This window comes from Dipodomys ordii, unplaced genomic scaffold (assembly GCF_000151885.1).
Source record: "Dipodomys ordii isolate 6190 unplaced genomic scaffold, Dord_2.0 Scaffold15, whole genome shotgun sequence".
NCBI classification, from domain to species: domain Eukaryota; kingdom Metazoa; phylum Chordata; class Mammalia; order Rodentia; family Heteromyidae; genus Dipodomys; species Dipodomys ordii.
This window is the reverse complement of record NW_012267231.1, coordinates 3,649,939-3,673,905: the sequence shown is the minus strand read 5'-3', so window position 1 is coordinate 3,673,905 and position 23,967 is coordinate 3,649,939. Positions and strand designations below refer to the sequence as shown.

The 23,967-nt window shown below is 48.6% G+C and overlaps 1 protein-coding gene across 1 annotated transcript in view; it reads left to right on the top strand.

Moving 5' to 3' along the window:
- Agbl1 (ATP/GTP binding protein-like 1) overlaps positions 1–23,967 on the top strand; it is a 361,783-nt gene that overhangs the window by 36,481 nt on the left and 301,335 nt on the right. The window contains exons 6-14 of the mRNA XM_013011882.1: positions 6,542–6,750; positions 8,632–8,797; positions 9,900–9,967; positions 13,680–13,796; positions 15,162–15,727; positions 17,716–17,799; positions 18,002–18,088; positions 18,667–18,815; positions 19,708–19,795. Coding sequence (XP_012867336.1) covers positions 6,542–6,750; positions 8,632–8,797; positions 9,900–9,967; positions 13,680–13,796; positions 15,162–15,727; positions 17,716–17,799; positions 18,002–18,088; positions 18,667–18,815; positions 19,708–19,795 — 1,534 coding nt within the window. The remainder of the gene's footprint in view (positions 1–6,541; positions 6,751–8,631; positions 8,798–9,899; positions 9,968–13,679; positions 13,797–15,161; positions 15,728–17,715; positions 17,800–18,001; positions 18,089–18,666; positions 18,816–19,707; positions 19,796–23,967) is intronic.

Sequence of the window (23,967 nt, the reverse complement as noted above, 5' to 3'; positions counted from 1 at the left end):
ACTGACTGTGGGCTGTTTGCTGACCCCCTACCTTAGATTTCGCGCGCCTCATCCCCATAGGATGCCGTCTGTCCCAGGCATTCTTAAGTCTGAAGCCATTTGCTCTAGCGAGTGCTCTGCAGCAGGTGCTCAGAGCAAGTCACCGGAGCGAACACAGGGACACACACACACACACAGAAGGTGAGCGTGTGCCGGGGCAGCTCTCCTCACACACCCCTAGCGTCCGTCCTCTTGCGGGGGGGGGGGAGCAGTTAACCTGCAGGGCTGTTGAGTACCGGCCTTTCAGGACTGTGCAACTTGGGTCTTCCTGGCATAACTGATGACTGGCTATGGATTGACAAAGGGTCCCAGAGATGTAGAGAGATGGACAAAAACACAAACACCCCGGAGCTCCAGTGGTGCCTGGTGGCTTCTCATTTGCGTGTAGGATTGATCCTGCAGGTGTTTACGGGAGTCAACGCGGATGCGGGGTGTTGCCTGCACGCTTCTCCAAATAGCAGGCTTGACAGCGCGCCCTCTCACTTTCCCACAGTATCTCATTTAATTCTCCCGCTCCAGCCAGACCGCAGCAATTGGCAGGGAGTGGCTTTTCTTTTCCCACCCCCTACAAAGGAACACATCAAGTTTGGGGGACATTTTTTTTTTTGGTTGTCACATCCGTGGCAGAGATGCTTCTGGAATCTAAGGAGTCCAGGCTCGGTTGCTGTATGCGCGTGGCATGCTGGGATTGCAACCCATCTGTTCCCTTCACTCCACAGGGGGAGGGACATCAAGCAGCTTATTTTTAATTTGTGAATGGAATCCTTTGCAGAAATGCTCCCTACAGATGCTCACCGTGGCCCTGGGGGCGGGGGGGGGAGGTGGGGGAGGGACTCCAGGCCCTACTCAGCCTCCGTGCGGCAGGCAGCCCCTTCCCACACCCGGTGAGACATGGAGATCCCGCACACCTTCTAGAAGCTCAGGCCCTTCGGATTTGCCGGGAGCCATTAATTTCTTTTTCTTTCTTAAAAAATTATCCTTAAGTAGTCGTGCAAAGGGTTGTGTATTCAACATGCCAGTTTATGAGTGCGATGCATCTCGATCAATGTCACCTGTTTGTTTGTTCTTTCAATCCTGGGGCTCAAACTCAGGGCCTAGGCACTGTCCCTGAGCCTCTTTGTGCTCAAGGCTCTAGTGCCCTACCACTTGAGCCTCCATTTTCAGCTTTTTCTGAGTAGCTTATTGGAAACAAGAGTCTCACGGACCTTCTTGCTTGGGCTAGCTTCAGACCTCAGATGTCAGCCTCCTGAGTAGCTAGGATTACAGGCGTGAGCCACCAGCACCACACCAGTTTTCTCTCTTGTTAGTCTCGGAAACCTTATGCATGATTTTTCCTGGCAAGTGTTAAGTATCTGTCTGGATGCAAAGCAAAACACAAAACAAGAACAAGAAACCCCGTAAGCTACTCTGACCTACTCCAATCAAGACATGGAGGTCAGGTTGGGGAGTCAGATGGGAGATGTGCACTGGAATCCTCACGGTTCGGATTCATAAGCTCTGCGGACTGAACGTTAGCTGCCCTAACTTCTCTCCGTCTCTGCGTCTTCATTTGTGCAGGGGAGCAGTGAGGGGGATGTGGAAGAAGCCCTTCCACGAGACAAACGAGCTGATGCGCGTAAAGTGACCGGCGTGCTGCTGAGCGACTGGGAGAGGGAGCAGGCGAACACCCGCGCTTCCAACTGGGGTGAGGGTGGCGGGGTTGGGGCCTCGCGAGAGGCCTGACCTGGCCTCTTCCTCTCTGCTTCCCGTACTCCATGACGTCCTGTGGGGGGTTTTATCACGGTGATGACGAGTCTGGTCAGGTAAAAATGCTTTACCTTCACCAAGTGGATGCTAGACAAGTCACTAGTCTTAAAAAAGTAAAACAAGTTTTCGGGTAATGAGACCCCAGTGCGTGTAAACTTTTCCAGTGGGAACTAAGGATCTGGGGTATGCATGGCTCCTGAGAGAGAGAGAGAGAGAGAGAGAGACAGACAGACAGACAGACAGACACAGAGACACACACAGACACACACACACACACACACTGACAGACAGACAGACAGACAGACAGACAGACAGACACAGAGACAGAGAGAGACAGCGTGTGAGAGATTGAGGTGTGTGTGTGTGTGTGTGTGTATCTGGGTGTGTCAGTGTTTATTATGTAGGAGCATCCTAAGGCAGAGGCAGCAACAGGTGGTCATTTTGGAGGTACTGAGTCAGTGCAAGTCCATGGGGGTAGACTGTAAAGCATGATTTGAAAGGGTACTGATACTGATACTTCTCCTGGGACACCCCCCCCCCCCGCCCAGGAAGGGATGCATGGCTCTCATCTTTGTAGAGAAGGGAATTGTAACCTAGTGAACACATAGATTGCCACGAGGGAGGGACGGAGTAGCGGGCTTCTGGGAGGTGTAATAGTTAAGGCCGCTGAGCGTTTCCTACTGTCAGCTATCCCGGCCCGCCTGGCTGTGTCTCTCCCCCCCCCCCCACCATTCCCTAGGAGAAATTCGATCCTTTGAGTCTCGAAGGTTCCTAGGCTTTCCTGTTCAGAAGACAGATGACTTTATAAAGATGTCCCTGCTCTCCAGTGCCTGCGGGGACAAGGCAGGTAATTCACTTTTGAAGGCGATGGGCTAAGACAAAGCATGATTTGGTTACTATGGCAACCTTCAGGGTAGCTTGCCCTGGGTTTAAGCCCCGACAGCATGGTATGGCTCCCAGAGCCTATAGACTACAAGCTTGTAACGCCAACCCTCCTCGGATTATCAAAGCGTATTATAGAACACAGGGAATAGAAGTCTGGGCGAGTCTCCACTCACAGCCCAGGATCATCAAGATCTTTTGAAGTTTTCCCTCTTTATCAGAGGGCAAAAATATGGGCCACTGGCAGGGGGTGGGGGGAGTAGGGTCCTGCACCAAAGACAAACATTTACACTTGGTTAAAAAAACAATACTTGGGATGGAAATAAGAACCTCACTGGACCACATGTTCAGGCGAGAACTTGCTACATGTCAGACCTCTCTTCCCAAAGAGAACGTGAGAGGTGGGTTGGAGGTGAGGGCAGGATGCAGTATCTACTGTTCAGACACTGGCCCGAGGAAAGTGGGTGAACAGAGATCGTCACCTTTCTAATAGCAATAAAAAAAGAATTGCATGAAGAAAAGAAAAAAGAGAAAGGAAAGAAGCGGGAGAAGAGACCTTCCACTGCAGGCTAGCAGGAGAAGAGACCTTCCACTGCAGGCTAGCAGGAGAAGAGACCTTCCACTGCAGGCTAGCAGGAGAAGAGACCTTCCACTGCAGGCTAGCAGGGCGGGGTGGTGAGCCAGGAGGCGGCTGGGCTGCAGCAATGCTAGCACCCGGGAGGGTGGCGTTGGTATTGGAGGTGCCGTGTTAAAACTGAAGGCTCTCAGAACTTCCATCTGTTCGTCCCCCCTCTGTCTGATCAGTTTAAGAGACACAAGTCTACTTAGAAAACAAAAAGGGGTGTGTGTTTGTGTGTGTGTGTGTGTGTGTGTGTGTGTGTGTGCGCGCATGCACGCATGTGTACATGCAGTGTGATTCCCTGCCCCCAAGAAAATCTGAGGATGAGCATCTAAACAGCAGCTGGCCTGGTCTGAGGAAGCTGGGGGGACCTGGAGACCCCCCTAAACTCCCTCAAGCTCCCAAGCCCACTCAGCACGAATTGGAAAACTCATGTATTTTTCTCTGCTCTGGGAAACCATGCTATTTTCCTCTGGAATCTTCTAGAACTCCTCTGAGCGACCCATCCCCGGTGACCCTCATTCCACTCCTTGGCCCTTCTCCACCTTTCTCTGCTCTTCCTGGGTTTCATGAGTTTCCTCTCATCGCGCGTCAGATACTATTGACTTCTGCAAAACTTCCCGGCCATTCTCGGAGAATGGATTGACTGACGTTGGGTGGAGAAGGAGATTTAGCGATGTCAGCTGGTAGTAAACACCTCAGCTTGGTGGGGATTAATAGGAAAATCACAAATAAAAATCATTGGGGTTTGATAGGGGATTTTCCTCTCTGACAGTTTAAGATTTCTTTTGATACCATCTTCCCTTCAACCCCTCCCTAAACGGCTGAAGGTCATTAGGAGAATCTATTATCCATTTCATATACTTAGAACAGACAAAAGACAGAACTCCTTAACCTTCTTTAGTCCACAGGGCCCCTGGATACAGCATTGGCCCTGCCTGTATCTTTCCACAGGCAGGACTTTCTTTTAATGCCTCCTACTTAATTCTCAATTTACTTTTTAAAATTAGAGAGTGGCTAGATTGGAACTTCACTTAGGCAGTAAAGAACTTATATATATATATATATAGTCAGCCATGAGGCTTGGACTCAAGGTCTGAGCACTGTCCCTGAGTACTTTTGCTCAAGGTGAGCACTATCACTTGGAGCTACAGCTCCACTTCTGGTTTTTCAGTGGTTCATTGGAGGTAAGAGTCTCATGGGGACTTTCCTGCCCTGGCTGGCTTTGAACCGTGATCCTCAGATCTCAGCCTCCTGTGTAGCTGGGATGACAGGTGTGAGCCACTAGCTCCTGGCTGAGGGACATATTTTAGATACGAAAGAGTAATGTATTACAAGAGATAAATGAAAGGGATTTAAGCCTTCCACAAAGAAATGACTGGATGCAAAGTGCTCTCAGCTCAGGGGCATGGCTGAATGAAAACTTGTTAAAAAAAGAAAAGAGAGAAATTAACTACATGAAATCTCACTGGAGCTCAGTGAAACGTGACTGTTTAAAACTCGATAAACAAGCAAAAAAAATTAAATGTACTGCTAATATAACGAGTGAAAAATCCCTCTGGGATAGTGCATTGAATTACCATGTGATTTTTCCCCCCTCTTGTGCATTTTGATGGTCTCAGGGAGAAGTCTGACTTTGAACTGAAATTCTGCTTAGCTGATGACAGCTTCCATGCCTGTCCAGGGGTCTATGGGGCCTTGAACCCCAGCATGAGGGGTGTGGGTGATGGAGAAAAGCTGTGGGAGGCAGCGGGGCTGGAAGGGCTGGGCGTTTGTGGATGACTGTTGGCCGGGCGGAGCCTCGGATGTACCCGAGTTCACACGTCAGATAGGTCTGACCTGGTCTCCACCCAGCCATTCAGGAGATGACCCAGACAGATCCATCTCAGAAGTGTGGGGCCTGTGGTCACTGAGGCCCCGGGCTCTGCTTGCCTTTGTTTTTTGCTTCCCCAAAGACGATCGAAGCCACGTTTCCAGGGAGTGAGAGCCGAGAGCTGTAAGATTGTGTCTCAGGACATCGCCACCCGGAAGCCAGAGCGGACACAGAGAAACCAGCTCCGCTGGTGTGGGGGGTCTCCGGGCAGCCTTGTGGCCTCTGTTGGAGCCTGGTCAGCACCATCTTGTTCAGGGCCTATCCAGTCCGTCCTCTTCAACAGCCGCGTGTGGGTCCACGGGAAGCCCTTGGTGGTGACTTCTTTCTCATCTGGTCTTGAGGCCTCTTTGCTGAGAGTAGCCATGAGCTCAAGCCAGGCTCCAAGAGCGCGAGATTGTGAGATTTCTCTGGCCCTGCCTAGCCTTGGAATTTGCTCAACCTAAATGTTAGGCCCATTAAGATTTAGGGAAGAAGAGAATCTCACGGAATCCCTCCCATACCTCTCTTCCCCCTCTGCCTCTCTCTCATCCTTTCTGCCCTCTTCCCTTCTATCTCTCTCTCCCTCTTGATTTCCTCCTGTCTCTTTCCCCCCTCCTCTTTCTTCCTACTTTTCCCCCTCCCTTCCTTCCTCCCTTCCTCTCCCTCTCTCCTTTTCCACTTTCCCTGCTCCCCAAGGTATTGTCTTTCCCTAGGAATAATGCATATCTATCTATCTATCTGTCTATCTATCTATATGTGTATATAACCACACACTTCTGATTGTAAATTTCCTAAAATCAAGCATACTGTTTTACTGAACCACAGCTTAGTACAACCCCCAAACAAACCCACTAGTAGCTGATCTCATTCCTGTTTCACTCTGCCTCACGGCTGCCTTTTAAAGCAAAGGCAAAAACTCTGTTCACTCCCAGGATCTAAGTTACAATTATATGTTGTACTTGGGTATCATAGCTTTTTGTCTACCTTTAGTCCCAACTCTTAGAGGAATTTTTTTTTCTTTTTGGCCTTTTATGATCTCGACATTTCTGAAGAGTGTAGGTCAGATATTTTATTGCGTGCCCTTTGTGTGGGGTTGGCTGAGTTTCTGCCCGATTTTTATTAAGGTGATATGTTTTGGGCAAGAGTACTATTACAGAAGTGAAGCTGTATCTTTCTTGGTGTGTTATTTCAGGGTGTACATTTCACCTATTGCTTTTTTCCCTGTTGTGGTTGATGTCGACGTCAATCACTCGGTGAAGGTGGCACCAGCTGGTTTTAGACACCGAAGAGTTCCTGCTCCTGTTATAATTAGCGACAGTGGGAGTCGCACAGGCAGTTCTGGGATGGGTGCCCCCAGGAGACCCCGCGATTGACGGCACCTCTTCCCCTTGTCTTTATAACAGAGTCCAACAGCCGCCGGGCGGTGAACAGAGGCTACGTGGCCAGCTTGCTCAGGCTGCATCAGGACTGGTACAGCCACGACGCGGACCACACCTACGTGACGATCCGCCGGGGACTCCTGCTCTGCCTCAAGCACATCGCCACGCTTCGGTCAGGCCGAGAGGCCTTCCTGGCGGCCCAGGGCCTGGAGACCCTCCTCGGCATGGCACAGGTACCCAGCCCGGACGCGCAGAGAGCTCTCTGCAGTGAACTGGTGACACGATCGTGCCGGACACAGACCTCAGTACGGTTCTCGCTGAGTATTATTATGTCATGTGCTCTGGGTTCAAATCCTTCTTCCTTCATTGGCTCCTGAGCGCCTTCCTTTGTTTATTCGGGGCATGCAAGATGTGGTAGCAGTTTTGTTTTTGTTTTTATCTTGTTGGCCATGGAACTTGAACTCAGGCCCTGGGCCCTATCCTTGAGCTGTTTTCGCTCAAGGCGAGCGCTCTACCACTTTGAGATGTGGCGCCACTTCCAGTCTTCTGGTGGTTTCGTTGGAGGTAACAGTCTCACGGACTTTCCTGTCTGGGCTGGCTTTGAACCTCAATCCTCAGGTCTCAGGCTCCTGAGCTGCTAGGATTGCAGTCGTGAGCCACTGGTATCTGGCACGGATAGTGATTCTTAATCCTCGACAGGGCACTCATGCGCAGTTTCCCCGCCGACTGGGGACATGATGGAGATGTCACCTGATTTCTCCAAGTGCCACGTTGCTTTTTCTAAAACGGCAGGAACAGAGCATTTAGGCTGCTGTGAGGACTAAATAAGCTCATGAGCTCAAAAGAGTCCCTTCCATGTTTTATCTGTGTTTTGAGTAGGAGAACTCATTGGAATAATTAGTGCTGGAATTAATAATTAGCACGGGAATCCTGTGGCGAACAGAACAGACTCCTGGTCTTACAGGGCAAACTTAATAGCGGGAGACAGGTGGGACAGATGTTAAAAAGCTGAGAATCAGCCAGGTGTCAGTGGCTCACACCTATCATCCTAGCGACTCAGGAGGCTGAGATCTGAGGATCACCGTTTGAAGCCAGACTGGAAAGTCTGTGAGACTCTTATCTCCAATGAGCCACCAGAAAACCAGAAGTGGTGCTGTGGCTTAAAGTGGTAGAGTGCCAGCCTTGAGGAAAAGAGCTCAAGCACAGCACTTGGGGCTTGAGTTCAAGCTCTGAAAGGAAGAAAGATAGAAAGGGAGGAAAAAAGGAAGAAAGGAAGAAAGAAAGAGAGAAAAGCAAAGAATCCAACCAGGAAGCCATTCCCTTTTGTTCTGTGAGAACAGCAAGCCGGGGCAACTCCGGTAGGTGGAGGGAAAGGGTGAGCGTTTAGAGCAGTCAGTTATTCTCTAAGCAGGTGACACCTGAGCTAAGATATGAGGTGCTGGAGAGCCGGTCAGGTCACGTGCAGGGGAAGAGAATACCAGGTAGAGGAAGTCACCCCGGTCCAGGCTGGTACTTACCTGTTTTCTGCCGGGAGATGTGGTCCAGCGTTACCTGGATTTCAACCCAAAATGAATTCCTTAATTACATCTGCTCTGGGCCGATGTTGAGGGAGCGCAATGCTATGGGTTCAGGGACCGGGGTGCTGTCTAATTTAGATGCATGAGCGTCGCTTACTATTTCCTTCTTATTTCACATTTGACCCTTTTCCTTTATGTTGTCCCCTCCATATAACCAAAGACTAAAGCAATAGTTCCATCAGCTCAAATACACGTTTGCTAATTTAGGCGGCGACTCTCCTAGCACAGGGTCACGGAGGAACAAGGTCCACCCCTCTTTTCCCCAGATATCACGGACGATGCCTTGGCTTAGGTGCCGCATTCCTTAAAGTTGCCTTAAGCCTGTTTTCAGACCAAATCCATTCCAGGGTATACGCAAGGAATGAGAAATAAAGTCCAGATCAGCCAGAAGACCAGAACGTTCCAAGGGCACATTCTACATCGAAGCAGTTGCCTGCCCGCTTAGGCTGTGCGGCATTTGTGAGCTCAGATCCTGTTATGGGGAGTGGGGTCTGTCTGCAAGACTCCAGCGTCCGTCTCTGTCCTCCCTTTGCTCAGTGCTGCCTGGATCAGGAAAGCGCGGAGCCGGCCGTCTCCGCCATGCTCCAGACCCTCCGGCAGGGCCATCCCAGGAGCCCGCTCCCCCTGCTCACCGCCAGGAGTGCCTACGCCTTCCCAGACACGGCCAGCGCCACCCCAGAGCCGCCACACGCCCTCACCGAAGGTAACGTAAGTAAGCAGCCGTGGCTCTGGAGTGGGCGCCTGCTGCATATGTCAGAAGAAGGCGAATTGTTTCATAGGACAACTGTGATCATCTAATAAGCTCATCATATTATATATATGCGTATATATAATATGTATATACATGCATATATCGTATGTATGTACATATTATACACACATAATGTATATATTGTATATATGTACCATACATGTACATATAATATACACACATTTATACACGCATGTATAATATAATATACATACATGTCAGTACATATGAACATATATTATACACATATACACATATAGTATGTATTATATGCATATACATATGTTCATTATATATATATAATTTGTTGCATAAACTCAGCGAGAAACCATTCAGCTCACTTATTTTAATTATTAACGGTCGCCATTTTCCCTAGTAGCTGTCAAATACCTGTGTAAGTCATCTCAGCTAATTAAGAAAAAAAAAACCTATCTACAATTCTATGATCAAAGTCTCTTTACAGTACTGACTGGTGGTGGAATTTAATTTGCCCTAAGGATGCATTGAAATAAAACTCTGGCTACCTATAACCCCATGTGACTCATATTAGGGTACTGGGAAGGATGTCAACTTAATCGCCAGAAAGATCTTACAGTGAAAACACTCCAGAATGCTTTTTTTTTCTTTCCCAGCCCTGTTTTCCCAAAGTGGCACAGATCATCCACACGTGGAATTTTCATCCTCAGGAGAGTGAATGCTATCAAAAGTCATGGGATGAAGTTTGTTGAAATGCATTCCTTCATGTAAACATTAGGGATACAGCCAGGGCAGCATTTAACTTCAAACAAATTCCATGTGTATGTCACTGCTCAACTTTGGCAATGCATCGTTGCCTAAATACCTCCAAGTTGGGGCTGGGAGATGGAAAAGCCATTTTATCCTGCAGCCGTTTGGGGCTCAATGTGGGACCACATTCTCCGCCGCATACCACTTTCACCAACAAACCCCAGAGCAAGCTGGAACCTGATGCATCGCTTCTCCTTGTGTGATCTGGGTCTCAATTCCAGATAACGAGATGTCATTTTTCACCTCCTTTTTCTTTTCCCCCACCCAGAGGATTTTGAAGACAACAGTGATGAGGAAGTGGACAAAGACTCGGAATCTGATCCCGCAAAAGAGGAGGTAGGTGCCCCAGCCCTTGCTTGTACCCCCTCTCTTTCTCTCTCCCTCTTCACACCATGCTAAGGAACACAGCACTTCCTCTGATGGCTGGAGCTCAGGCAAGTCCTTCAATCTGAAGGGCTTCCTTCGACTGGGCTCCCTTGCTGCCCACTCCACAGACAAGTGATACGCGGAGTGGTGTGGGACCAGTGTTATTGATTGCCCACCTGGATGGGTCTAGCTTGGGATCTCATCTTAAAATCAAGAGTTATTGATCATGAAGACATTAATATTCCATGAGGAGGAGCCCTACCAAGTCACTGCAGGCTTCGGGTTAGTTTGTTCAATAAAGGCATGATGAGAGAATGGAAAAATTTTTTCCCCTATGAAAATCTCTACTAAGACCTCACCTTTCTTCCTACATCGCTCTTCTTGTCTGCCCCTTGGGCACAGGGCTGCGGTGTTGCACACTCCTGTTTGGGTCTGTGTGAACCGACCTTGCAACGTGTGCCACCCTAGCCAACAGAGGCTGCTTCTGGTCCTGGTTCCTTAATGACCTACGCACCTCTGCTCTTTGCCCCTACATACTGGTGGCATCTGCCCCCCTGCCCCTCAGACGTGAACTGCACGGGTATCGAGGGACTGTCAGAATTGCCTCTGGTTGAGAACCACTGCGCAGAAATAAATGGCCAGCTGCCTGTGAGTTATAATTCTGTCTCCCTTTTCTGTCACCATGCACATTTCTTCAAGTTACAGCTCATTAATACCATGGCCTGTCCAATGAGACTGAGCAGCAAATGCTACCTTTTAGGATGTTCCTGGGATGAAACTTGACTTTAAAAATGATTTCCTTCCGTGTTCTTTTCTCTCTCCCTCCCTTCCTTTCTGGGGAGAAAGAGACTTCCGGCTTTCCGACTGTGATTATCGCCCACCTTGCTGATGGTCCTGGTAGACATTTAGGGGTTATCACTAAGCCCTGTCTCTGGCTCAGAGTGCTATTGACAGTCCGGTGTTCCCACAGTTTTGTTGATAAATAGAATCATTTCTGAAGTCATCAGGAGCAAATTGGTTCTTCGCTGTGGCTTGGCCCGAGCAGGCCTCTGAGTACGTGTGGAGTTATTTGAATAACACTGGGCTGCTGTAGTCATTCGTCAATGCCACCTTCCCTTCCAGGCCCGCTTGCTCTCCGATAACCGAGCGTCTGAGGCACTGCCGTGCGCCTCTTGTATCTGATGTGGAGGCACGAGGCGTGTGACTGCCTGACTTCACACACAGCCTGGGAGGCAGAGCTTTCCCAGGGCTTCGCTGAGGGTGCTGGCTAGGATGGAGAGGGCCGGGCCCTAAAGAAAAGCGTAACACACCCGCCAGGGAAAGCAGTGCATGAGCACGTGGGAAGCGCAGAGCCTGGGAACTCTTTCCAAAGCCTGCGTGCCAGAGCACAGGGGAGAAGTCAGTGTGGGCCTGGGTGGCAGAGCAGCATCAGAATCGGGGCCAGGCTGGGGACCACGGGAATGGAGGGACCTGTGGCCCATCAAAATACTTTGCCTCAGTGAATCCTGAGCCCAGGAATATCTGTCATATTCACAGAAGGGACGAAGACTTTTACCTTGTGCTATTCTCAATTAGAACAACAACAACAATAACAACAAAACACCCCCCCACACACACAAAACAACACCCAAACCCAGCCAGTGCTTAGGACCACACACTGAGCAAGAAGGAGAAATGGGAACTTTTTGCTTCAAAAGGGTCTTGGAACCAGGTACTGGTGACTCACGCCTGTAATCCTAGCACTGAGATCCCAGAAGCTGAGATCTGAGGATTGTGGTTCAAAGCCAGCCTGGGCAGGAAAGTGCATGAGACTCTTATCTCCAATGAACCACCAGAAAACCAGAAGTGGTGCTGTGGCTCAAAGTGGTAGAGCACTAGTCTTGAGCTGAAAGGCTCAGAGATAGCGCCCAGGCCCTGAGTTCAAGCTCCACAACTGACAAAAACGGAGGTGTGTGTCTTGGGATGTTGGCTACTGTGATTTATTTGGAAGCCGTCAAAGTCAACATAAAAAGAGAGGGAGTCACAACCGATAGCTAGGTGTCTTCATGCACGCAGACATGGGGTTTCAATAGACTGAAGAAGGAGCAATCTGCCTAGCAAGTGTCAGGTCCCGAGTTCAAACCTCAGTATTGCCTAAAAATAAACAGAATGAAATAATAAGAACAAGGATACACAGAGTGCCTTCAAGTTTTCCTTTAACTTTCCCATTACTTTAAAATTTGTTCTTTTTTACAAATGCTTTTTTTTTTGGATAGAGGTGCTACGTTAATCTCTTGGGGGCAGAAAATGCTATAAAGAAACAAAGGACATCATTTATTTATTAGTTTATTTCCAGTCCTGGGTCTTGAACTCAGGGTCTGGGCATTGTCCTTGAGCTTCATTTTGCTCAAGGCTAGTGCTCTACCATTTCAAGCTACAGCACCACTTCTAGTTTTCTGGTGGTTCATCGGAGATAAGAATCTCATGGACTCTCCTGCCTGGGGCTGGCTTTGAACTGGGATCCTCGCATCTCAGCCTCCTGAGTAGCTAGGATTTACGGGCCTGGGCAGTACCCAGCTTTCAAATTTGTTTAACTTAAGCCTCCTGGACAATCAGGTTTTCTTTTTAACTAACCAAATATACTTCTAAAACAAACATTTGAGTTTTCTTCCCTACCTGGTCAGGAAAACTTGATGTAGGATTATGGGAAAATGGATGGTTGGATTCTCGCTATCGTTTCTCTCAAACTTTATAACCTTTGAAAAGCATACCAGCATTTCAAGGTCATGATCACCATGAAAATATTTCACAGTGATGCTCTAGAAGAAAACAAAGTGATGTTAAAACCAATGAAGAAAAGACTGAGGTGAGCTCTTACATGCACAGAGAGAAGAAGACATAATGGGAACACAGAGTATTTCCAGCAGTTTCTCTCCTGCCATTTCCCAGATCTCATCTCCTGTCCTCCTCCTCTTGTCTTCTATGCTGCATCCTCCAGCATATTTCTATCATCAGACGTCACCTGTTCCTTCCTCCAGCATTCCTCTAAACACACTTTGGGGCAGAGCTGGCTCTCTTTCTGTCTCTTTAGCTCAGTTGCACCTGCGTTACCTCCTTCACGGGGCTTCGGCAGACTGCCCCTGTCATTAGCAGTGTCTCACACCTCAGTCTCAACGCCGATCACTCCCATGTCCATCATTTGAAGGGCATTTGCCACTGTGGGAAAGGACCTAATGGCCTTGTTCCTGTGTTTATCCTCCTTTAAGGAGCCTGGACCACTCTCTGTCCCAGAGGCATGGATTCTTCTTCTGTCGCTCGAAGCATACTTGCTCACTGTAGGTGCTCAGTAAATGCCCACCGCAGCGGGGTGGGGAGGGAGGAAACAGCTGAGTGAATGGGAAAGACACACACGGAGCTGAGAATTTCTTTCATACTACGCTTTGCTGTGTACGTCGTCTGGCTTATTTGGACCAAGGCATTATGCATTTCTGAGGAGACCTAAATGCTGTGAATAGATTTTTTTTTAATCTTCTTCCTTTTTATTTCAAAACATACAGTCTGGTGCGTTCACCTCCCTATCGGCCAGGCTTGTGCTGGAGCCTGATGCAGGGCCGGGGAAATCTGTTCTAAGGCGCTCTGCATCTTGCCTGGCTGCTGCTCAGGGTGGATTTCGTGGTGGTAACCTCTGACTCTCCCACCGCAGGATGACGACTTAGAAACGGATGTGGACAAGCTGAGTGCCAAGCCTGGTCTAGACCGACCCGAAGAGGAGCTGGCGCAGTACCAGCACATGTGTCCGGAGCTCTCCTGTAGCTTTGAGGTAGGACGGGGGCCGCAGAGGGTGTCCAGAGGAGACACGCCCGCGCTCATCATGAGCAGTCTGCCCCTGAGCGCTGCGGAGGGGAAAGCAGGAGCGCTATGGAGGATGTGCACAAGAGGCTTACATTCTGCCTCCCTAGAGCTGGGCTGGGATCCAGCACTGATGGAATCCCTCCTGACGGTAGCCATCCTGAGGCTAGACTTCGTCCCCCTTGTCCCCCTCCCCCCTTCCCTTCCATCTCTCCCCTTCTCCCCATCCTCTTCTATGACGAATGGTCAATACTACTTGATTCATGCCCCATGCCCGCTCCTTCCCCATTCACCTCATTCCAGGACTTGAACTCAGGGACTCATACTCTTGCTTAGCTTTTTTTTTTTTGGCTCACTTCCGGTGTTTTACCACTTGAGCCATGCCTCCCACTCTCACATTTTGCAGGTCAATTGGAAAGAGAGTCTCTCAGGCTTTTCTGCCTGGCCTGGCTTCAGAACTAGATGATAAGATTTCGGCTTCCTGAGTAGCTAGGATGATAGATGTGATCCACAAGTAACCGAGGTTGGCCTTTCTGTTTTACTTCTTTTTTTTTTTTCCTGACACAGAATCTCACTAATGTTGCCCGGGCTGGTCTGGAACTCACAGTCTTCCTACCTGTGTTTCCCAAGTAGCTGGGATTATAGGCATTCACCACCATGCCCAGGTTAGGATGTCCTTATTATCGGAGACAAACATGAGTATCTTAGACCTGGTGATGTTCAGTCAGTGCCTAGAGGCTGCTGCAGCCATCACAATTACAGAGCTGCTTAAAAACAGAACTCTTTCATTTTCTTATGAGGCTTCGGAAATGATGAGTGTGACCATATCACAGGATATAGCTAGTCAGGAAGAGAGGAGTTAGTTTCTTCCACTTCATTCTAGAAGGCAGAAATGGATCCATGGTAAAAACTTTCAGTCAAGGAAATTTCACTTTGGTGTCAAGGAAGATAGTGTCCCCTCCTCCTCCTCCTCTTCTTCCTCTTCTATAATCAAAATTGTCCTCAGATTTAAAAAACAAACAAACACGTTACCTTTGTGCACAGTGAAAAGCTCCACTGTGAGTTTTGGGAGGACCTGGAGAATGGCTCAGCCTGGTGACAGCTTAGTGCGGGTTTGCAGAAGGCACACATTGCATAGAATGGCTCTAGGCTCGGCCACATCCCCTTCCACGCATGAGCCTGTAGGTGAGTCTGCGTTGGTTGACTCCAGCAACAGCTTCCCAGTTCAGAGGACCGAGGCTGAGCTCCGTGGCCAGAGAGTTGGGGCAGGGATAGAATTGCATTTCCTACCTGGAAGGAAACACTGATGTATCATGTTCTCCTTTTAAACCGGAAGGAACTGCAGTCCCCGTTGGGATATGATTTGAACCTGGAAGACGCCCAGCATGCCAATCACCACCACATTCCCACGGTCACCTTCCCGGGACAGCATTGCTTCAACAAAGACCACAGCTCGTGGGGGCCAGAAAGAACAAATCCGGCCTCGGCCTCCCTCCTGTGCAGGGTGAAGACGGGGAGATCCTTCAAAAGAAGGCCTTCAGTGAACGCACCCCCAAACAGGCAGACCAGCAGCGCTGGGACAGAAGATCCTTCTGGACATGACGCCTCCGGCATCCAGGCCTTCCCAGAAGAGGATGCTTGGGACAGAGAAGCTATTTCTTGTCCGAGGATACGTGACTTCTCCAGTTCCCCCAAGCCTGGAGAAACTGCTGGAGTACTAGAACAGCTTCTGCGTGCACACCACAAGCAGATCCCTTTCCATGACCCTCGTGTTTACATGGCCAAAGCCCAAAGAACCAGGTCTGCAGTGGGCTTCGAGATGGTGGCCTTCCCTGACCTCTGGGGACACTGCCCACCTTCCGGTGCCCAGCCCATGCTGGAGCGCAGACGGGGCATCCAAAGGTGATGGCACTACTCTCCTATGATAGAAATACGTGTGTGTGTGTGTGTCCGTACACACGTACATACACAGATGTAATTATATATTATATAATACACATATAATAGCTTATATTTTATATATAGCACATCTAATATATAACATAGTACAATGCACATTATATTTTATATATAGTATTTTAGGTATAAACATAGAAGGCATTTATATATAATTATATATGATGTATGTAACATATAATTAAATACATAATGTATTTACCTTATATATAATTATATGTTATATGTAATCTCTTGTGATACATATAGACACATATATACATATGTATATTTATTTTATATATGTATATATCATGTATCTTTATAATATATACAGTATATAAGAATATTTTATATATGTATATATCATATCTTTGTATAATGTATATGCAGTGTATATATTATATATGCATATATTACATATTATGTGTGGCTTGTTTAGACAGTTCTGCTGTATGTGTAGGAAAATAGCATTGATGAGATGCATTTTCCAGGCCTTTTGGAAACTTCTGTCCACCCTGCAGTCTTGCCTTCCTGCTGTGCCATTGTGGAATCCAGTACAGGGTTGCAGTAGGCACGCGGCAGGCTCCTGACAAAGGAATCCTTCCATGATTCTAACACAGCCCCTCGCCCTGCCTTCTGCACGCCACAGCAGGGTCTCACCGGCTTCACCTGGACTCTTCTGGAACTCAACCATCCTCTGCCTCTGCCTCCCTAGCGGGGAGGATTACAGGCATGCACCCCCTTGCCCCTGTTAGGTTGTGTTTATTGTCAAAGACAAAACTGGACGCCTCACACCTGTGTTGTTGATCAAGGTCATCTTGTGAGTTACCAGAGGGAAGGTTCCCGAATGAAAATCAACAAACTGGTCATCTAGGATTTCTTTCCTTATCTACTACAAATGGCTGTCTGCTTTTTTGCCTGATAGAGAGGAAATGGCTTCTGGACCCTGGCATGGTTTGGAAACTAGATTTGCTATGTCACTGAGGAAAGCACAGGAAGAGACACATTATCCAGGGTAGAAACGCTGGATGACAGATGATTCCCCAGAATATGGGAAAGAGCTTTGTATTTGGCTCACCATAACGAGATTCCGATGAATTCTAACAAAGTCAAAGGGAAAACAAGTATCCCATAGGGGGTAAGGAAAACAGATGAGTAGGCACATACTATGCCAATGGTTCAACGTGCAGACCAGAAAGTCTCATTAATTTATATTCCACGTCATCAGCAAGTTGTTTTCATGCTAGGTCCCCAAACCTGCTCCTACTGCGGCTTGGCTGACTTCCCCAACTGCACATTATCCACCAGGCTTAGCTTCCCAAGAAACAGGCTCTAGAGTGGCGCCATCTTACCCCTGTACGTAGCCCTCCCTCCCAATCCAGGCTCATGCCTTTCCTCTCCTGACCCATGCCAATGATCAGAAATGGAAGGAAGGAAATGAAAGACCTTCTGAGCATGCTCCCTACCTCTTGCTGAAATTCCCAGATACCGTTGTTTCTCATACAGTCTCATCTTTGGAGCAGAGTGAGCCCAAAGAATATACACAGTACAAGAGTACAGAGGCCTACTGTAGTGTCCCATGTCTCGTGGATTCCAGTAGTCTATAATTCTGATGTCTTACTTAGAGCCATCTCGGTGCAAGGGACTCTTCTTCATGTAGCCGAAGATGCCCTTGACATGACACTCAAGGACAAAAACAGTGCTTGAGCAAACAATCCCCTAAAATGTAAGACCTTTCCTTTCTCAGTACCTACCACTTGGTATAGTTCTATTTTCCACAAGAACATGGGGGGGAGGGAGTAGTGGAAGCTGAGATTGGGTAGGGGTCCACCTTCTCTCTTCTTGTCTATTTCTCTGATGGCTCCCAAGGCCTTCCCTGGGAAGCCCACAGAATGAGCTGAGGAGAAAATAAGGCCCAGTGCTTATAAATGTTGCACTTTTTCTTTTTCCAGGATCAAGATATTGGAGGATGTCCGGAGGCTCACCCAGCCAAACGACATTATCAACAGAGTCGTCTTCAGTTTGGATGAGCCTTGGTAGGTGGCCTTGAACATTGCCTGGATGTTCAAGAATTCGCCATCGTGAATGCTGACAGGACTGGACTGTTCCCTATTGCTAATCCATTACGTATTTCTAAACTCAGTCTGACGACCGCAGGTTTAAGGGCGAGGAGAATTGTCAAGTCATGCCCACACCTACCTATGGGATCTATTCACACATGCTCATATTTCATTCTAGGACTTTGCAAGACACCACACCCGGTTGCCTAAGGTTCTTCTCCAAGTTTGAGTCAGGAAATCTTCGCAAAGCTATCCAAGTGCGTGAGTAAGTAAGGAAAAAACTCAGCCGAGGAGGAGGGAGGGCAGATTGCTGGCTTCTCTCTTCCCTAGCCCATGGGCGGTGACTTCACTCAGAGGTTTGCGATCCGTCACAGTGAGGGGGCCTGACAGCAGGAAAATTAGCAAGCCCTGAAGTGGGAGGGTTTTCCTCTCCAGGAAGCATTAGATTAACATGACTCCCGGATGGAGGTCGCGGCAAGGGGAACTGTGGACCAGAAGCACAAACGTGCCTCCTGGACCTTCCCAGCGGTGGCTCCGTGGGTGTTGTGGTACCAAAGCTGCACGCGTTGGCTCTGGTCTCTGCACCTCTCCAGGTGTGTAGAGCCCACGGCTGGCTATGTAGCTGAGACCACTCCTGGGCTGGCTCTCTGTCGTTCAGTCTAAGGAATACACAGTACCGTCTCCATCCTAGCAAAGCCCTTTCCGTGAGCTCTGACTCAAACAAAAGGATCTCATGGGCCCTCGAGCTCCGGTCTTAGCTCTGTACTCTGGAACTGGAGACGCACATGGGTAGGGCCCCACCGACTTCCAGGTAGCCCTTCCATCTTGCGCGTCCCTCTGCAGGTTCGAGTACGACCTGCTGACCAATGCTGACGTGAACAGCTCTGAGCACCAGCAGTGGTTCTACTTCAGGGTGAGCGGCATGAGGGCGGCGGTGCCTTACCGCTTCAACATCATCAATGGTGAGAAGCTCAACAGCCAGTTCAATTATGGTAGGTACTCTTGGCGAGGGGGCGGGAGGAGGGAGGTGGAGCGGCGGAGACAGACCTGGAGCTTTCTGGGATAATACTAGGAATCATGTCTCCTTTCGACTTGGTTCTGTCCCTATCAGAAGGTCTTCTTGGTTTTTCCAGAAGATTGACACACTTAGATGGCCACTATGGTAAGAGAGTGGCCAAAGCATGGCAGAGTTACTGCAGAGGGGAGCCAGGAAGTCCCCGCTCTGCCATGTTCACAGTACATGTTAAGCTCCTAGCGTTTTCTCATTCCCTTGCCATCCCTTGTTCTTTGGGGGTGGACTTGGTCAAGAAATTCACTCTCCAGGGTTTCTGCTCCCACGGGAGCTTTGCGCTTATTCACAAGACCGCGGAGAGGCAAAATCCCACAGGACAGCAGCTCTGCTTCACACGCTCAGAACACTGGAGAAAAACGTAACTTCTCCTAAATATCCCAATCCGTTTCTCTGGGACAAAGGCAGGGCGTCTGAGTGGACGTTCCCTCTCTGGAGATCTTAAGGGAGAATCCTGACCGCCCCCCACCATCCACAGTCACATGGCTTTCATTCTCTCCAGCTATTCAAAATCAGTAGGATAGAAGCTTCAAACCTCCCTCTCCCCCGGTGAAGTTGCTGCTGCTTCTTCACTCCACCTCCTTGTGCCCGGCTTACTCAGAAGGACCCCCGGGATTGCTTGTAGGGCTCACCAGGATAAGCTTTGCTCCACTTCAGGATCCTGAACTGAATCACATCCCTGTTCATTAGTCCCTCACATGGATGACGTCCACGGTTTGCAGGGATTAACATCTGGATGTCCCTTGGGGATGGTTATTCGGCCAGCCCAACTCTTTTTTTCCTTGTGGATTAAGCCCTGGTTTGGTTTCATGTAGGGATGCAGCCCACCCTGTACTCTGTGAAGGAAGCGCTCCTCGGCAGAGCTGGCTGGATACGGACAGGCGAGGAGATCTGTTACTACAAGTAAGTGAGTGCTGCTCACTTCCTATCCCCCTCCGCTGCCGTTCATTCTGCGTCTCCTCCTTTTCCCTATTGATCTTATAAACACCAGCAATCTGTGTTTGCCTGCTGTCTGAGTCCGTCACCCTACCCCGCAGAGGTATGAGCTGACTGTGAGAAATATAGGTTGATTTATGGGGAGAAAAGAAAAAAAGAAAACACTTTATTTGTAGATGTGCAAACTTTTAGACTTTGCTCTCAGGAATCAGAACTTGTACAGACTCCCATCTGTGATGTTTGGAGGCTCGTGGTCCCAGGTCCATCCCTGGGACAAAGCCTGTGAGATGTTCCTAGACACAGGCTTTGGTCAACCAAAGGGCGAGGGAGTCCCTGTGGGACAAAGATGCTTCACAAACTGGCTTCCACTGCCAGTTCGCTTTGTGCAAATACATAATAGTAAGAGAAGGGACGGTCACGACAGTCATCTCAAGTCTTCACTCGGCAGACCTCTGTTTCATCAGTTCATCATGCAAAGTCGTAATGGAATTTAAAGTCACGCATCATTTTGATGAAAGTAATGGATGCCACACCTATGAATTGCTTAGGGATGCGTGTTCCTTCAAATACCTATGTGTGAAGGGGTAGAATTCGTGCCAGTCACTATTGGTTTATGGAGAGTGTCTTATGACAGCCAGTAGGTTGGTTCTTATTTGCCTGGGTAATGTAAGTCACTTTGTCTCATTTTAAGGTTACCAGAGGCCCCTCAGAAAACAATTGTCAGCCGTGTTAGGTGGGTATCGATATTAAAATCAAAGGCACACACATGCGTACCTCTTAGCTTTGCACACCAGTCCTGAGAGACGAGGAAGATCGAAGGTCTTGTTGCTCTCTTGAGTTGAGGCAGGCTCACCACTGAGACAAGGGTGCCCAGGTGACAGATTGCAATCTTCAGGCCTTTTTATTTTTATTTTTTTTGTGGGTTGTGGGGCTTGAACTCAGGGCCTTGGTGCTGTCCTTGATATCTTTTGTTCTAAGGCTAGTGCTCTCCCACTTCCATCCACTTCTGGTTTTCTGGAGACATTCCTGCCCCGGATGGCTTTGAACCATGATCCTCAGATCTCAGCCTCCTGAGTAGCTAGGATGACAGGTGTGAGCCATGGGCGCCTGGCTAAGCCTTGATGTTTTAAGACACCAATCCACACATGATCTTCCTATATCCTTTAGGAGAACGGCAACAATGTTACCACTTCATTTATTTCCCATTCACCTCAATGGCAAGTTACTGTGGAGGCTACTTACCTGAAAACTCTTAGCACTTCCTTTATGTCCGAAAAGATTGAGGTGGCATGAAGAGGCGCACCAGCACAAGGAACAAAGATGAAAAGCTACATTTGGATCTCAGTAGCTCTGAAAATAGTTCCGGCCCATCGGGGTGGAAGATCAGGAACTTAGTAAGTCTGGATGTCACATGAAGTTTCAGGTCCTCCTCCAATGGGACGGAGCTCTCTCTCGGGAGGGCTTCCTCTTGGGGTGAGGAGATAAAGAGCAAAGTCACAGGGATGAGTTGTCCGCAGACCCACGCATCCAAAAAAAAATCCAAACCAACAACCAAAACCCAGAGCTCTGGCCTCAGGGAAGCCCAGGGTAAGAGTGTTTTAGATTCATTAACCAGACAATTGTTCTGTGATGAAAGAACAGAGGGGTAAGATGAAAACAGGGCCTGTGTAATGTAATTCATTTTTTTTTGTTCATATGGCAGCCAGAACAACAGGGATGAATGGATAAGATCGCTACATTGTAACCGAGTTTGTTTGACAATTATTCGCTGCATTGTGCGAACATATTTCCAAGGCGAAGAAGTCACTAGATAGTGGCAGTCTTGGATTCCCCGCCACGAACCCGAACACATCTCCCCGATACACAGAGCCGCCTGGCACACCCTGTCTGTCTCCCTTCTCCCGGGTCACCATCACCGGCTATGTCGACTTTACTACTACCTTTATTTGTTTATTTTTTTTCTGGCATATGAATTAGGGAGACGTTTACTTCCTTGTTTCCTGTCTGTCAGGAGACAGCATGGCGCGTGGATGGTTCCATTCCCAGACTCACAGCCACGTGTCAGGGGAGGCCGAGATGTCGCTCTGGGAAGACGTGTGAGCCGTGGTGCCTGGGCATCTCTCCGAGGCTAGGAGAAGGGCTGGGAACGAATGGCTTTGTGGGATCACCTGTCAGCTCCAAGGAGCCTCCGGATTGCTTCGAGAGTGTTCTGCTGTCAGTTAGCTGTTGTCATCCGTGTCCTTCGCTCTGGGATTCCTGTGTAAATTAGGCCTAAATAAGTAACCTAGGCATTAATACAGCCAGAGCGAGGGTCATGGATGTCTATCACTGCATCTGGATTGTTAGTGGAGATGGATGATCTCACACACTTTGTGTCCAAGCTAGCCTTCACGTGTGAACCCCCAGATCTTCATTTTTTTTGAGTAGCTAGGTTACAGGCCTGAGCAGTCACTCTCGGTCTCAACTGGAAGCTTCTAAGTTGAATGTCATAAATCACGAATTAACTGTTTTAAGAGGTTTAATTTAACTTAGAAAATAACACACACACACACACACACACACAGTTAAGAGTAAATAAGGTGGGGGGTGTGAGTTACCCCCCTCTTTCCTGAGGAAGTTTCCTCTGCGTTAGCGGGCCTTACCTGTGGTTTGGAAAACTGTTAATGCAGAATTTAATACCTCTCTCACCATCCATCTAGAATAGATGGATAAACCTTGGACAGTTTAATTTCCTTCTTATTGCTCAGATATTTATATATTTCAGGAGATTCCCCACCCCCCCCATACTTTTTTCTCCCTATGCACAATTGATTTCCTGCCCATGCTGGGGGGAAAAAAAACAGCTCTCTCTTCTATCCTCCATCTCTCCACCCATCTCGAAGAAGATTCTGGAAGAATCTTCTTCCAGAAAATCTCTCAAGATGAAATGCAGATCCGTTTCTTTCTGCCTCTCAGGAAAGTCAGCAGGGACAGGTTTGGAGTTGTTGTTTTTAATTTTTTTCTGTGTTATTTACTTTCCGGTGACCCTGCTTCTGCGCCTGACAGGCAGAGCCTCCATCTGTCCACTCTGCCACCCCCTCTCCCACCCCACTTTGGCCTAAAGTAATTATGGTGCTGAAGAGCAGAGCGCGGGAAGCCGTGCCCTCGGTGTGGCTGTGAAATGCCCAGCCCTGACCTCTCCTGACATTTGTCCCCGCTCCAGAGGAGACATAACTGCTCACAGGAAGACAGGTGTCACCCCAGAACCCTGCCGTCACCCATCCTGCTGCCAGGTCTCAGGAGAGACATTTGGTGCCACATAGAATATTAGAGACACCACAGGCACAGATCCGCCCGGCCGCCCAGCGATTCTGCGTTATTAGACCTTGTGAAGTGAAACGCTGCACCCTTGTTGCAAGCCTATCTAATTCACTCTGCAGTTGTATGCACACACAGAGGGATTTGGATTGAGTTCATACAAGTCTCATGGATTGGTCTTCCCTGGGCTGGTCTTGAACTGCAATCCTCAGGTCTCATCCTCCTGAGCATGTAGGATGACAGGTGTGAGCCACCAGTGTGCCACCTCATGGAGCTGTATAAACAGCTGGTTCTACATCTTTGCCCCCAGCAATGACAGATCTGAGGGCGCACCCATTTTTGCTGGATTTTTCTTTTTGTGTATGGAAGAGAAGATAGAAAGTTCTTAGGATTGCATTCCTGCTACTCGTGCACGGCATGACCTGGGAGAGGCTCTCTCGCCCTTAGATCTCCTGCCTAGAAAATGGGGGATAATCTGGCAGTCTGCCTCATGAAGCTAGCTGTTCTGAGCTGGACGACTAGGAGCAGGGTCTGGTGAAGGACGTGTTCACTGGATGTCAGTCGCCACGAGCAGAGATGAGCAGAGATGCCTCAATGTCGTCCGATGCCACCCTGGCCAAACCTAAGGGTGCTTTCACAAACTCTCATTTGAATTATTTTACGTTATTTCTTTTAGACTCAGGAAGTTTGTAAGCAGCCACAATTTATGGAGGATCAAATTTCTCTTTTTTTTTTGAGGTTCAATTTTTTGAATGAGTACATTTCTTATCAAGCATTGTAGCCTCCTCCTTTGTTTCCCCTTCCCATCCCTTCCCATCCTCCACCGGCCCCCCACACCAGTT